Here is a 16,430-nt window from a genome sequence, read left to right on the forward strand (position 1 = left end):
GTAATAAAATCGTCTTGAACTTTTTCAAATCGCTCTCAGTCTGATTCCTGTGTATTCTGACTCCCTGAGGTTTTTTACGAGGAAATTCTCCTGACACAATCTATCTTAAATAATGTACAATTGATAACTGAAAACACTCCAAATAAACCTGCAACACATTAATAACTTTCGATTGGAATGATTGTTTTTATTCATTTTATGAAGAGATAACTGAAACTCCAAGGACAGAACACGAGGAGTTTGTGAACTGACCTCCGGAGCGACATGGCCATGTTCCAGCTTGATAACGGACAGATCGATGAGCAGCTCGGACAGGACGAAGAACGCATCCAGGACCACCAGACACACCACCAACACCTGGAAGGAACCAGAACCAGAACCTGGACATGAGAACCGGGAGATCACCAACCATCCAGAACCACCAGACACACCAACACCAGAACCCGACGGGCGTCAGTCCAGGTCTCAACTCGTCGCAGTCGGTAGTTGAATGCTATTGGTTCTTTGCATTTGGGGGCGGGGCTTAGCAAAAGGGAAATTAACTCAAGGACCAGAGGTTGACCTTGTGGTGTTCAATGTCCATTTAGCAGGTACATTTCTCAACCTAATATGGACACACAGTATCACTAATTCAGTAACAACAGCTGCAGCAGATGTTCAGAATTTTAATGAAACATCTGTTTTTCTTGCAGTTGTTCCATGTCACCTTGCAGCTGGCCTGTTCTTGTCATGAGCGACTTCAGGTCAGAAGGTCTACCATTTACTTTAACCTTGATATCCAGCTTCAAAGTCTTGAACCGGTATAAAAGGAGATTTGTAGAGACTCACCGATCTACAACTAACTAAAAATAGCTAAAATGTTTCATAAAACTATTTTAAAGACTTTGGACCATCAACAGCAGATGTGGACAAACAGAAAGCTCACTAAAAAAAACTTGTTTTCATGTGTGATACACATGTGAACCAGGTATTTTAACTACAAATTACCAGATGAATGACGTTATATTGAAGGTAATAGATATCAAATGTCTGCATGTTGAATAAAGTTAGAAATATAAAGTAATCTGTTTTCATTAAATTCTCAGCTGTAATTCCCATAAATGTTTATAGTTGATGTAGTGAGTGACAACCTGTTGCTCAGGAAGTGATGGTGATTGTTCTTTTCTGCCCTCATAATGATCACAATACTGAAGGTTTACATTTATGGTCAATATTTTAAATATGTCTGTTTACACATAAACTATGTAGTTAGCATGTTGGGCCACTAGTAGGTGAAGTTGTCAAAGCTTCTTCTTTAAAGTTGATTTTTCAGTGGCTCCGAGCACCATTCTCGTGTAAACGCAGGAAAGTTTGAAATTTTCACTTGAAACGTCGTGGAAACGGGGTCTAACATCCAGCACTGCAGACTCAGGACTGTTGAGCAGGTACAATCCTTTGTCACACGGGAAAGGGACCAACAACATTCCTCTCCTCACTTCCTATACTTAAATCAAGAAGAAATTAAGCTACACGATGAACACATTCTACCTCAACTCATCTCATATGTGTTGCTCCCATTAAATGGAAAATAAGCAAAATGTTTTGATGAAATGTTAAATGATTCTAGTTTCTTCACCTGATGTTTTTATGTTCTGCCTGATCTGGTCTCTCCTCTAAGTGTGTCTGAAGTGAAGTACCTGGAAGCGGTCGGAGCTGTAGAGCCTCTTTAGAGCATCCCTGAAGGTCAGTGATTCTGGAAACTGTCCCGAGGCCGGGCTCAGCACCTCACTGGCCTCGTGCAGCTCCTCCTCCTCCCAGCATCCCGGCTGCTCGTCGCCCACCGTGGTGAAGTGCCTCAGGTAGCGAGACATGGCGGCAGGCTGCGGCTCGACCCACCTCAGGAGAAAAACACACCGCACTCAGACCTTTGTCAGAAAGCTTCACCGGTAGGGAGCTGAGCAATCCTCAGCAGCATCCGGACTGATTTCACCACTCGTTGGACAATCTGACTTCCTGTTCTGGAGGTTTGCAACATCTTATTGAGAAAGAAAACTATTTCAGTGAGCGGATAAAAAGGAAGCCGGTGAATCTGAATCTGCTGACTTTAGGATCCAGACTCTTCAAGGCCCGGCTGACCTCTAGGAAAGGTTGAAGAGGTGGCAAATCATGAAGTCTATACTTTGTTACTATACTTGAGGGTTTTTTTAAACAACTTTTTAGTCTTTCACTCTTTATCCGAACACACATATCTGTACTTTCTACTCCTTTCCACACTAAATTTCCTAAAATCGCCTCCTGATTTCATTCAGTATCTGCAAATGACTTATTCCATATAAAGTCCTGCAGGTTATCTAAATAAAAAATAAATAAATGAAAATATAGCTTTTCTTTTTCTGACTCCAGACTCAATCCAAGTTTAATCGTAGCCACAAATATATACATATAGCAATAGATTGACTGAACAAAATAAACCTGCTTCCATACTGAATTCATCCTCAGCGTGTCAACATATTCAATCAGGTTGAGGTCAAGTGGTACATAAACACCATACTTCATTTATCTGTCGCTTAATTTCCCTGAAATTTTTAAATTGACAGTTTAAGTCACATCTACTGCAACTGAACCATTAAAGCAGGGGTTCTTAACACGTGGGATGGAGTTTCAGAAGTTACACAAAACTATGTGTAATTTTAATCCTTTCAATTTCTAAGAGAAAAGAAATAATACAAGGAAATATGAAGAGTAAATTAACGTATCAGTATTTAATTGTTGGTGCAAAACGCTTGTAAAAGTTATTCAAAGTATTCATTCCAAAAATTTACCGAAAAGAACAATTCTTGCTAAATTAAGCTTCAACAGTCAAAAAGTTCATTATAAGTGTAAAAATAAACTTAGGAGTTATTTACCTGTCTAAGTGCCAAAATTAAATAAATATCAAATAAACACAAAAGAACTCTGTCATTAATGAAAAAAAATATTTTTAAATACATAAACGTGCCATTAATTCATTAAAATACCAACTCATTTTATGTAAAAACATATAGAATTAATTGTTTCATGGTCCAGTGCTGCACTGCTTCATTAATTGATCTGATCTTATCTGTTCACCAGCTCTGCATCAATCCATTATATCTGGGATCAATCGGCCTTGACAAAAGCCCCATTTCCACCGCACAAAAGGTGCAGGAATGGAACAGTATGATCCGGTACAGTTCAGGCTTCCATGGCAAGAATTGTTGATGGTATCGAAATAACCGCTCCACAGGTTGGCGCTTTTCCGTCGCCCATCTGTTGGAGTACTCCGGACAAGTGAACGGGTCTGATTTTGAGGAGCCTTTTGCTGATTGGTCAGTGATTTACTACACGCCCTCGATATTATAATATGTCAGCTGTATGAATCCTCTGTTAACGAAAGCCACGATTCCACCACACAAAAAGTGCAGGGACGGAACGGAGCAGTTCGGAGCGGTACGGCAAAGCAGACCCCGACCGAAATTTGGGTGGTGTTTCCACCGCAGAGGGGAGGGTTAAAATGGAGGCGGTGTTTAGAGCTCCGCAGATATGTGACGTTGCAACAGTAATCTCAGCCAGGGCGACAGATCTGGGGCCTCATTTATAAAGGTTGCTTACGCACAAAACCGGTCCTGAAAGATGCGTACGCCACTTCCCCTGCAAAGATTGTGATCTAAAATAATAAACTTAGCGGGAGAATGTGCGTACCAGTATGCAAACTTTGAACCTTGCCCACACACATTTTGGAGACGGAGAACCTGGCAGCGCTGATTGTGAGGTGAAAAATTGAAGGCAGATTCATCTCAAACATTATTATCTTCAAATATCAGACTTATAGATCCACGTAATCATCACCAGCCAAGCTGCAGTGGTATTGATGTTTCTTTAGTGGAACATAACTACTGAATCAGCAGCATGATGTTCATATGTCATAGTTTTATCTTCCAATGATACCGAGCGGTGGATAGAACTGATGATCAATTGTGACAAAGTGTGTAACAATCAGTCTAATTTCAGAGTAAGCACATAAATAGTGTGGTGACAGCCGTGCGTAAAGCTGCAGTGTCAGGAGCGGACACTGACTGGCTGTCGATGGGGACGTCTGTTCTGTTCGAGCTGCTTTTTTTTAGGATTTACAGCTATAATGTACAAATATAGTAAACTGTACGTACACGGTAACAACTAAAGTGAGTCTCTGGGAAAGTCTCGTGCAAAAAAACAAACTGCAATTGAGATGATTTACAATGGGTTACATGTAAAATAAAGAAATTATAGATTTTATATTGCTTATTTTATTATTATACATATGTGATACCTGATAATGTTTAGTATATTTCTACATTTTGCCTGTAAATCCTGATAAAAGCCGCTCGCGGTACTGTCATGCGCCCGGGATGCACTGCTGCTGCAGACAGAACCACCTCTTCCTAACCCTCCTCCTCCAACTCTCGAGTGACTGAGGATAAAACACAAAGGGTCCGTGTACCTTCCGGCCATTCGATTTTCGTTTTGATGTCGGAGAACGAAAAACCGGAAACCATCTGATTTTCGTTTTTCGTTTATTAGCAAGCTCTGTATGCAGTTGTGTGTCATTTTCATCAGCTTACTGATTTATGTGTTGCTTTAATTGATAGGTTGAAATGATGACAGGATGTCTGTCTTTTAAAGGAAAACGTGCCAGTGAAAGGACAGGAGCAGCTTTACAAGAGATTCAACACCACAAAACACATTTTCTACAGACGGCATCAAAATCGGTAGGTTTTCTTTGTTGCTCTTTTTTTTCTGAGCGGTACTTTGTGAAATTGACGTGCTCTGATAATTAATATTCTGATGATTAAATCTCGATGTTGCTTTGCAGGACTGGTATTGTTAAAAAAAAATTACGTTTTACTTTATCATGCATTTACATTTTTTGTTGTTTACATGCACTCAGAGGTTATTTGTGATATGCAAATCCCTTTTCTTTACTTTCAGAACCATCACGTTGAAAGGATTTGGGTGAAGGATTGCATGTTTTTCTTACTGTGAGCCATTAAGTTCGTTGAACTAAAATTGGAATTATACTAAATTGAACTCCAACAAAATGTAATTGTCATGTATGCATGACTTTTTTTGTTTATTGGAAAGGTTGTACTTTGACTTTGTCTCTTCTCTTCCAAGAATAATGTAATAAAATGGTCTTAAACTTCCTGTGTATTCTGTCTCCCTGAGGTTGTTACTAGGAAATTCTCCTGACAACTTTGTAGATAAATAACCGAGTCAACTATAAAATAAAGGTCTGCCTGACACATTTTCAGGATCAAGAGTTCCTCAGTCTGCAGGATGGTCTGTGTCTCAGACCTTGTTGCCAGGTCACCAGCTTTGGCATCAGCCAGTTTGAGTCCTTACTGCCATCGAGTGCCGACCCTACATCCTTTCTGGAGGCTCTGCAGGACCTCATCCGGCTCAGCAGGGAAGGAAAAAGCAAAGGAGAAAAGTGCAACATGTGATTTTAACAAAATATTCATTCTTAATGAGAGAATCTGCTCTTTCAATAAAGTTAGTTGAAAAAAGGTTGGATTTCTATTTTTTATTTAAATCTTTTTTTCTGTTTTGTGGCTCAATATTAAGACAAGGTTTGTTCATCAATTAAATGAATAAAAAAAAACATTTAACCAACACCTGGGATATGAAATAATGATAAATTTGTTCCATGCTATTTCAAATAACATAAGAAAAATAATAATTTATTTTGTCATTTGTTTCATTTCAAACATAAATATAAGGAAAAAATTTAGATTGCAGTAGAAAAGCTGACGTGCGTGAAAAGGAGTAGCGGGTACGCTGAATAAATCCTAGCCCCTCTACAGTCCATCTATTTGCACCGTGTGTATTATTTTTTTTTTTTTTTAATTCAAACTGCAGCAGCCGGATAAACATCTGAATCAACTGGTGGGCAGGTTCGAAGCTCACAGGCAGACTGAAGGGGGCAGCAACGCGATGCGCCGTTGTTTACTCTCCCATCAAGCGAAGAAGAGGGTCGACTTCCGGGTTTTCCGACAAATCAAACTTGAAATAAAGAATTACGGTTGTATTTTATTTCCCGATTTTTGTTTAAGAATCGCATATCGGGAAACCGGAAACCCTCCGATTTCCGTTTTTCGATTTTCAATTTTAAAACGAAAAACGGGAGATGGCTCGTCTCCCGTTTTTTGTTTCCCAATATCAAATTGAAAAACGGAAATCGGATTGTTTCCGGTTTTTTGTTCTCCGACATCAAAACGAAAATCGAATGGCCGGAAGGTACACGGACCACAAAGTCCACTCAGCCTTTTTACAAGTCCGTCTTCAAATATCTAATTCACACATTTAATAAACAGATAAAAGAGAACTTTATCAGTCTGCGGTGGTCTCCACCAAAACGTTTCCTTCCTCTCTGACACTCTGACACACGCTGGCCGTTACAACCATGGGGGCTGTTTGTGTCCAGCAGTGAGCTCCAGTGCTGCCCCTTCATGATGTCACTCTCCTCTGGCCTCCACCTTCACATCAGATTCTTCTTCTCCTCTTCTGCAGTCACTGAGCTCTCTGTGACTCTCACACTATTAACAGCAGTGACGACGTGCTGCCGATCACTTATATTTTCTTTTATTAGTGATTCCACGACTGTGACACCAAATAATATAATTTTCCTGACCTCCACCTCCTACATGACTATTTCTCTCTCCGTAAAATTCCTTTTCTTTGTCTTTTCTGTGAGGATTTAGCGTCAAATGCCGGCGATCAGCAGGCTGATTGAGATGCAAAATATGGACCATTTATATGACCATATATATGACCATTTATGGTAGAAAGTGGACGTGTTGAGGGCGGGAGACGAGCTGTCTACCTTCCAGGTGGACTGGGATCTATAAAAGGAAAGTGGGTACAGATGTGTGTACAGACGGCTTTATTGATTCCAATTGTTTTTGGCGCACGTCATTTTCAGCTTTTGGGCGCACGTACATTTCTAGTAGGAATCCTAGGCAAGGTTTTATAAATGAGGCCCCCGGACCTTATGAATCCTCTGTTGTTGTTTACATACTCCGCTTTGCACTAGTTGTTTAGTTATTTGATTTAGATTTTTTGCAGCCCCGGTGAAGTGACACCAGAGCGCACTCCAATGTCACTAAGCCAGTCGCTGCTGGTGTTGCGCTGCTGGTTGTGACGGCTGCAACTTCCGCATGGAGGCAGGGATCGTGGACGCGATGCCAGGACAGACACCGGGGCTTGCTGCTCAGACCAGCTCCGGCGTCCCGGCGCACCGGCAGATTCCAGTGTCGGGGAATCGGAGCTCCGGGGCGGCACGCAACGTGTAGCGACGAGTGGACTCGGTAGTGCATTGATTACGGCTGTAGCGTCTGCTCCAGAGTCCCGGTCTCCATCCCTGCCTCGCATCTGCTCTTTCAGAACCAACATGAAAGTTACGCAGCAAAAAACTAAACAAAAAACAACCAGTGCAAAGCTGAATATGGTAACAGCAGAGGATTCATACAGCCAACAAATTAAAATATTGAGGGCGAGGAGTAAATCACTGACCAATCAGCAAATGGCTCATCAAAAGCAGACTGTTCCATGGTTCTGAGTAGGGATGGGAATCGAACACCGGTTCTGACTGAGAACCTGTTCCAATTGATCAATTCCATCGGAATCGTACACCTTATATGTGTTTGATTCTTCTTAACGATTCATTTCCAGCACGACGCCAAGTCGCATTGCGGTATGTTGCATTAAGTCACACAATGCGACGCAGACCTCCTTCAACCAGGACAAAACATGGAGGAAGAAGGTCTAATGTAGGAGACGATAAACCATAGACATAAACACTAGACGCCTCACCGACTGGCAGGAACATACGCCAGTGCGTCCGCCATCTTGTGAGGGGCATTTGTCAGGACTTCAGCAACGATACCGCATCACTGTTCTGCTTTTGGTTGTACAAACAGACAAAATAAGGACAATGGACTGCGTGGGATTACCTTCCACAGGTAGGAAAAACACAGTTTTTGTTGTTGTCGTTGTGTTTAGCTCATATAACATTAACTTGGGACATAGATGAGCTGGAGCCGTGGGAAATGCTCTCTATTCCCTGGCTTAAGCTCGCCCTCAAACAACAACAATATCAACGTCTATTCGGTTCATCAAACGGAGGCTATTTTAGTTGCAGTGTGAAGAATATTACATTTCAAGAGAAATGAGTTGCTCAGAACCAGTCAGTGTACTGTTCTCGCCTGTTACAGCAGGAGAACCTCAGCCTGATCCCAGTAGGAAGTACTGTCTGGCTGTGCTCAAACAGCTGAGCAACATGTCACACCTCACTCCTTTTAGACAAACTGACATGTACACAAACATTATTATTATATATATTGATTAGGATAGCAGATCAATTGATTGCACGTTGCACAAGCAGTGAATTAATGCGATAACACAGGACTCTGAACATGTCAATCTTTTTTTTTCACTCGGACCACTCCTATGCACTGCCCACATGTCCTGATGCTTTGACAGCCAGACTCAGTGAAGCCATGGCCGAGGTGGAGAGTCTGAGAAGAGAGAAGAGGAATGAAAAGATGGAGAACGGAGGGCAAAGAGCAGTGTGTGGTCTTCTGGAGGAACTGAGAGTGAAAAATCTAATAAATGAAGCACTGAAAGAGAATTTCTCATATAATATGTAATAATAGATAAATGTGTAACAATAAATAAATATGTAATAGGTAAATATCTAACAATTATTTTCTATGCAATATTAAAGGTAACTATGTAAAAATAAATGAAAGTATAATAGGTAAATATGTTATTGTGTGCAAATATGTTAAAAAAAATCTAGATTTGTTACACAAAAAAGTTATAACTTGTGCCCTAATGTACATGTTCATTGTACATAAATGTCACATTGTGTGTAAATAAACGCTTTTGCATATTTTTGTCATGGGCTCCATCATGTTGCTGCTCTAAAAGGAGAGTACAGCAGTCCCAATGTCCCATCTGCAAACTTCTTCCATTTCCTTTCAATACTTTCTACAAGTATGCTACATTAAATAAATAAATGAAATAATTCTTAATTTAATAAATTAAAAATGAAAGCAATGATTCTTCACAGTCATGTAAATGTATATTTGCGTGGTTTACTTCAGAAAACACATCACTGTCACATAGACTTGTTTAGGCTGACGGGTCAGGCTTGCTCCTCACAAGATGGCGGCCGCTCTGACGTATCGGAGCGGTGGGCGGACACAGGCTGCGCGGCGTCTAGTGTATATGCCTATGCGATAAACGACTAAATAATACAATATGGTAATACATTTTCCACTCACCACGTCCTGAATCCACAGAGTCCACAGCCTCTCGCCTCACAGCCACAAGGTCCAGGTAAAAAAAAAAAGGTCTCGGTGCAAATCCCGGCAGGAGCCTTTCTGTGTGGAGTTTTCATGTTCTCTCTCTTTCTCTGTGTGCTGGTTCTCCTCCGGTACTCCGGTTTACTCTGATAGTCTAAACAACCTGCACCATGGCTCCCTGAGCTCCACCCTCGGCCTCCATCACCTCCCCACAGCGCTGCGCTGTGTGTCTGCTGGAGACGGTCCATTTGGTGAAGAAATGTCCTGCCTGAGGACTAATGAGGGACTTTTAATAAATGAACTCTGCCGTCAATCTGTCCCGTGTAGTGAATGTCTGCTCCAACGAGCCGACAGCATAGACATATGCTAGTAGAACTTAAATATTTGTGTGAGCCTCTAGTTTTCACACCATGCAGTAGCAAACGATCGACTAGAGTATGTCTACTGTGTAGAGGATAACTACTGTATGTCTATATATTAGACCATTCTGTGTTGAATATCCCCTCAGAAAAAGCACCAACACAATATGAAAACACAGCATTCCCTGCAGACCGAGAGAACCGAGAGTTCCTCCTCGTATGTCACTTCCACATTCCTCTCCGACCTCCCAGAGTGGGTTAACTTGTCAACAGCACAACATTTGAAAAAGTGTAAATTCCAGGGGGCATCCAATGAAGGCAAATACACATTTGACTGTTCTTTTTTAAGGGAAAAATTATAATTCAAGTTTCATGTTTGGAAAAAATAAATTTGTTCCTTTTGGTGCAGAAGATTGTGTAAAACTACTTTTCTTCCCTTCAAAAAAATACTCAGGAATCATCAGAAGAATTGATAAAATCTTATCAATTCCCACCCCTAGTAATCTGTTAATTCTCCTTTAAAAAAAAAAAAAAAAAAAAAAAACGAGAAGAGAATCGATAAAGAATTGAATCGTTAACCAGAATCGAAAATGGAATCGGTATTGGAAAAATCTTATCAATTCCCATCCCTAGTTCTGAGCACCCTGATGGAGGGGTAGCGGAAAAGCGTCCACCATGGAGCGGTATTTTCTGGAAAATCCCAAATTCTTGTGGTGGAAACCCAAACTGTAACCCAAACAGTCCATTCAGCACTTTTTGTGCATTGGAAACACGCCTATATTGGCTTTGCACTGGTTGTTTTTTGTTTTTTTGCGCGCAACTTTCACGTTGGTCCCGAAAGAGCAGAAGCAAGGCAGGGAAGGAGACCTGAACTCGGGAGCAGACGCTACGGCCATAACCGAACTGGGATCAGAGCTCGGAGGCAGCCGCAAACGTCGGCCAGCCAGCTCGGAGCAGCTCCGGTGTGCTACCCAGTCCACTCGTCGCGTCACGTCACGTCACAGCCCAATTGCGTTCACCGTTCCTGGTGGGGTGACATTGTTTTTAGCTCTTTTTTCTGTGTATGAAACAATTTTTTTACTACCCGACTTGAGCCTGAATTTTGGTAGATGCATATTATTTGTGATATGAACACATTGAAAGCAAATTATTTGGCCATTTCTTTTTCTTGCAAAATACCAAAATTAACAGAATAAAATCTGTATTTTTCTTAAATAGAAACCTTCATAGAATAAAAATACATATTTCTTTAACAGAACTCCATCTGGCTTAAATGACAACAGGATAAATAAAAATATACTTAAAATTGTATAAATTAATAGAAAGCAGAACGTTCCTGTAATAATGCACATTTAGTACAATAAGAAAAGTGCAAACAGAAAGTCTGTGGAAAAGTTCTAAACACAGAATATTTGTTCCTCCAAGTGAATGACAGTAGGATACAGTTGAAGTAAAAAAGAACAAAAGATTGAACTCATGAACTCAAAAGCTCAATGCTCCATCATGTAAAGACAGACTATTGTTTCATTAGTATTTCTGTTGAGCTCTTGCTGCAGTAAGTTGGTTGTCTTTCAGTGTGACAGAGTAAAACTCTGAGCAAGATATTTCATCATTTAAGGCTGATAATGAGCTTCCTTCTTATTAATTCAGGCAGAACGTTTGTTACGTACATCAGTCCACTTCTTCTTCATGTAAGAAAAAATCCTCTCCACCAACACAGTAGAAGCTGGATGCTGAGGACAAAGGACACAACAGCCTGGATGATGGGGAGGAACTGGAACCTCTCTGCTGTTCTCTTGAGCCGCGGTTCCACTGCACTTTCTGTACCGGAACGTCGCAGGGCTGGACGGATTTTTGAGTGGTCTGACTGAAAAAGTTGTGGGTGGTACGGAAAGAAACCGCGACCACCGGCTACGATTTTCCACCACCCCTCCATTGAGGTATCTAGCACAGAGTTCCTAAATTAGGAAAGTCTAGGAAAGAACAAACAGTCTGTAATAGAATTATGTTGGGGCACACAAATATAAACAGTACACTATAATTAATAGGGAAACACGAGACAGGGCTATGTCGACAATGTCAAGAAGAAGAAGAAGAAGAAGAAGAAGAAGAAGAAGAAGAAGAAGAAGAAGAAGAAGAAGAAGAAGAAGAAGAAGAAGAAGAAGAAGAAGAAGAAGAAGAAGAAGAAGAAGAAGAAGAAGAAGAAGAAGAAGAAGAAGAAGAAGAAGAAGAAGAAGAACAACAACAACAACAAGAAGAACAAGAAGAAGAAGAACAACAACAACAACAACAACAACAACAACAACAACAACAAGGCCTCGGCCTTTCTGCTCGGTCCTTAACTAAAGAACTAGTGCAAAGTGGAGGATGTAAACAACAACAACAGAGGATTCATAAGATCCAGATCAGATTAGTGATGCAACTCACATATCTGTGGAGCTCTAAACCCCGCCTACATCTTAACCGTACTTTCTGCAGAGGAAACGCACACTAGATTTGGCTCTGGTTACGCTTTGCCGTACTGCTCCGTTCCGTCCTTGCACTTTTTGTGCGGTGGGAATGAGGCATTAGTGTGCAGGGGCACCAAATAGGTGTAAGGATCCGCCCACTAGAGAGTTTGATCAAATAAATTTATGACCATGACATAATTCCCATTATCGGGCAAGTGACCATTTTTGGTCATTTCCACACGCATTACATTTGGCTCCAGTACTTTGCCTAGGTGAGATCAAGAACCATGTGGTCTTCACCCAGCCAATCAGCAGAGATTACTCTACATCACAGTCCACATGATTGTGACATTTGACCAATCAGCAGAGACCTGGGAGGCCTCCAATTTCCTTCCAAAGGGGGCCATTTGGCTAAACTTACTGTGTATTTACAGTTGAAAAATCAAAACTAACCATGGTAAGTTGATGAAACTCACACATTTTAATGTTGAGTAGTTGTGCTCAGTGATGAAATAAGTGTTATTTGTGAGCAACTTCATAAAATGAGTGAAATTACAGCATGAAAAATGTGGGTGCCAAATATGATCAAATGTCCGATTCCCCTAAAAATGAGAGTTCGCTTGGTGTGACGTTTTTTGTATGGCGTGTCATACTTAACACATTTTCCTCACAAATAAGGCAATACAACTTTTATAACAGTAATGCCTGCTATACAGTGATTCAGACATAATTTTAACTCATATTAGAAATCCTAAAGGTATAAATAGCAAATTTGTTCGATTTTTGCTAGTTTATGAGCTCATACCAGTTCTATTCCATGTTTAATTTTTAGCAAGCGTCTGCTCAGATGTTTTATGGCAAGAGGGGGGTCAGTGTTGTCATACCAGCAGATCCTGCCATAGGGACAATGACAAGGAGGAAGATGAAGATGTGGCAGACCCTTATTTTCCTGAATCAAGGAGATGGAGACAAAGATTGTCCCCTGTGATACATATGACTATGTCACTAGTGATGATGGGATACTGGCCATCAGGTGGAAGGACAACAAAACTGTCAACAGACATGCAGGTAGAGCCGATGTCTTCAGTTATCAGGTACTGCAGTGAGACCAAGATGAAACAGCCAGTGAGTTGTCCAGCTGTCATCAAGAGTTACAATGCCAATATGGGGGGCATTGATCAGAGTGACATGCTGGTACACCTCTACCGCACCCCCATGAAGTCCAAGAGGTGGTCCCTGCGTCTGCTTGCATTTGTCATTGATGTCAGCTTCACAAATGCCTGGGTCATGTACAAGCGGGACTGTAAGGCCCTTGGTGTGAATACCCAGTCTCTGAAAGAGTTCAGAATCTAGGTGTTCAAGGAAACAGTAGCCAGTAGCCAGTAGCCAGAGGCCAGCCACACCTAGCTCCAGAAGACGTTCATCTTCATCTGTTGACAGCCTGGCCACCACTGCTGATGTCCCTACATCTGTCCCAGGACACCGCAGCCACACCCCGAATGTGGCTGTGCGGTTTGATCTCTCCCTCTTCTATAAGTCCCTGTACATGCCAAATGGCAGACCTGCAAGTACTGCAGCAGGAAAGGCAACTTTCTCAGGTCAAATGTGCTCTGCAGGGTCTGCAAGGTCCACATGAACAGTGAGCATATCTGTTTTGTTTGTTACTTGAAGAAGTGTCCTAATGTTATCCAAACACTGTAGTAATTAGTTGGCAGGTGTCTGTATCAGCACTTATGTTGTTTTGTTCTAAAAGTTCTTCTAATGTTAAAGAAATACATGTTCCTTTAACTAACTTCATTTACCTACATTTTCTCCATGAAAATATATATATATTTTTTTATTTTAAAACAGTAATTATGTCATGTTAGGTCCCCAAATATCACTCTCAAAGTATTTCAATGAGTGCCCTATAAAGGCTTAAACAGTGAAATTATTATATACTTTTTTTCCCATAAAGAGTTTCTATTTTATTGAATTAATGACATTTAAGTATTTAATTCCAATTTAACTAATTAATGACAAATTCATTTATTTATGTATTTATTAATATTTTTATTTAATTTGGTACTTTCATTTCTCCATAATTTTCCTGTATGTAGTATTTTTCCTGTGTGTAGGGTTTTTTTTTTAGTTGTATTTTTCAGTGTATGGTTTTCAGAGTGTATAGTTATTTTCCAGTGTGTAGTTGTTCTTTCCTGTGTGTTTTTAACGAAGCTGAATGGACTCGTAGGTTATTTAGCCATAAAACATCAGATAGCAGCAGCTCTCGCAGACAAATGCTCATGAAGTAATCCGTGAGGTGTGTTCTTGGTGTTTTCCTGCCCGATTATTGGTGATCTGATCCAGCTGTGTGGATTTAATCCAGAGTTTCAAGGAGTCTCGTGATGAAAACATCCGTTGTGCCAACTCAAGAATTTCACTTTCACTCCTGAAACACGAGAAAAGTAACGCTGTCTTACCTTCACCCCCTAAAGCCTCCTGTCTTCACACTTTCAAAGTTTTTCAGGAAGAAAAGTCTCTTTTTTTCTCTAAATCTCCTTCTCCGTGTTGTTCTACCAGCCTCCGTTACGGTGCGTTCAGTAGTGATGTGTGAGTTTGAACGAATCGTTCAAAACCCGCGACTCACTGTACTGAACGGTGACTCATGAATCATCTCGGAGACTGGAGAGGAACGTGGAAGTGACATACTCGGTCTGCAGGGAATGCTGTGTTTTCAAATTGTGTTGGGGCTTTGTTTGAGGGGATATTAAACACAGAATGATCTAATATATAGACATACAGTAGTTTTCCTCTACTAGATTGTGTATGTGTACCAGTGGTGTAAAGGAACAAAGTAAAAATACTTTGTTACAGTACTCAAGTAATTTTTGGGAGTATCTATACTTTATTTGCGTTTTTATATTTATTGCGACTTTCATTTTTACTTTGCTACATTAAGAAGAAAACAATTATACTTTTACTCCGCTACATTTATACTGGACATCGTTACTCGTTACAAAATAAAATGTAAAATATAATTGTCTCATCATGGTACTAGCACTTTTACATTTCACCCCTCAGCAGGACTTTTTTCTAGGGTACGGTGTGTATCAGAACTTTTTGGAATGTCCGGACTATCAGCAGCTACTTATTTCACACACTTTGAATCCAGCGGCTTAAACAATGAGGATAATAAATTTTTTCTGGTAAAGGAGCTTCATGAACACAATGAATGGGTGATGCATTCAGGTGTATCACGTAACTCTGTGCTCCGTGGCTGCGCTTCGTCCTCAAACGAAAATCTCTCCTCAGAATCACATTCAGCAAATACTTTATGACCAGCGATAGAACCCTCAGTGTTTGTGTATTTTTGCAGTAATTCACTTGCCCTTGCTTCCTCTCTCTCTTTTTCCCTCCAGTCCAGTCCATGGAGTGTTTAAAACTACTTTATTTCTTAAAAAAAGAAAAATGAGAAAAAACCAGCAATCCCACAGAGAAATTCATGCCCCTTACAAGGTGGACACATGTGCTTATAGACAAGTGCAGCCTATACTGTATATGTACAAATATATTTTTTATTTGTAAATATGGTGGGTGCAGCTTATGTTCATTTTTAAAAATAGTTTCCACTGTACTGTCGGTGGCCCATATTGAGAAAAGAAATTCTGGCTGTTTTGTCTCTGTACTTTTACTTTTGATACTTAAGTATCAGTATATGTTTCATATGACCTACTTTAAGACTTTTACTCAAGTGATTATTTTATGGGTGACTTTTACTTTTACTAAGTAGATTTCCACCAAAGTATTTGTACTTTTACTCAAGTATGACTTTCAACTACTTTTTACAGCACTGATGTCACACAGTAGACATACTGTAGTAGAACGTTACTACTGTATGGTGTAAACTAGATCTACTAGCATATGTCTATGCTGTCGGCTCGTTGGAGCAGACATTCACTACACGGGACAGATTGACGGCAGAGTTCATTTATTAAAAGTCCCTCATTAGTCCTCAGACAGGACATTTCTTCACCAAATGGACCGTCTTCAGCAGACACACAGTGCAGCGCTGTGGGGAGGTGATGGGGGCCGAGGGTGGAGCTCAGGGAGCCATGGTGCAGGTTGTTTAGACTATCAGAGTAAACTGGAGTACCGGAGGAGAACCAGCACACAGAGAAAGAGAGAGAGAACATGAAAACTCCACACAGAAAGGCTCCTGCCGGGATTTGCACCGAGACTTTTTTTTTTTTTTTAACTGGACCTTGTGGCTGTGAGGCGAGAGGCTGTGGACTCTGTGG

The 16,430-nt window shown here is 40.7% G+C and overlaps 1 protein-coding gene across 2 annotated transcripts in view; it reads right to left on the minus strand.

The window, feature by feature from the left end:
* Positions 1–14,747, minus strand: part of hvcn1 (hydrogen voltage-gated channel 1) — a 25,204-nt gene extending 10,457 nt beyond the window's left edge. Inside the window, exons 1-3 of one of the 2 annotated variants that reach the window (XM_080465212.1) lie at positions 14,613–14,747; positions 1,677–1,875; positions 253–357 (exon numbers count right to left, since the gene is read on the minus strand). In XM_080465212.1, coding sequence (XP_080321338.1) covers positions 253–357; positions 1,677–1,850 — 279 coding nt within the window. In that variant the 5' untranslated portion in view covers positions 1,851–1,875; positions 14,613–14,747. Of the gene's footprint in view, positions 1–252; positions 358–1,676; positions 1,876–9,323; positions 9,614–14,612 lie in introns of those variants that run through there. The other variant, XM_080465211.1, reaches the window with a different exon arrangement.
* Positions 14,748–16,430: the final 1,683 nt, after the last annotated feature.

Source organism: Lipophrys pholis (assembly GCF_963383615.2).
Source record: "Lipophrys pholis genome assembly, chromosome: 6".
Lineage (NCBI taxonomy): Eukaryota > Metazoa > Chordata > Actinopteri > Blenniiformes > Blenniidae > Lipophrys > Lipophrys pholis.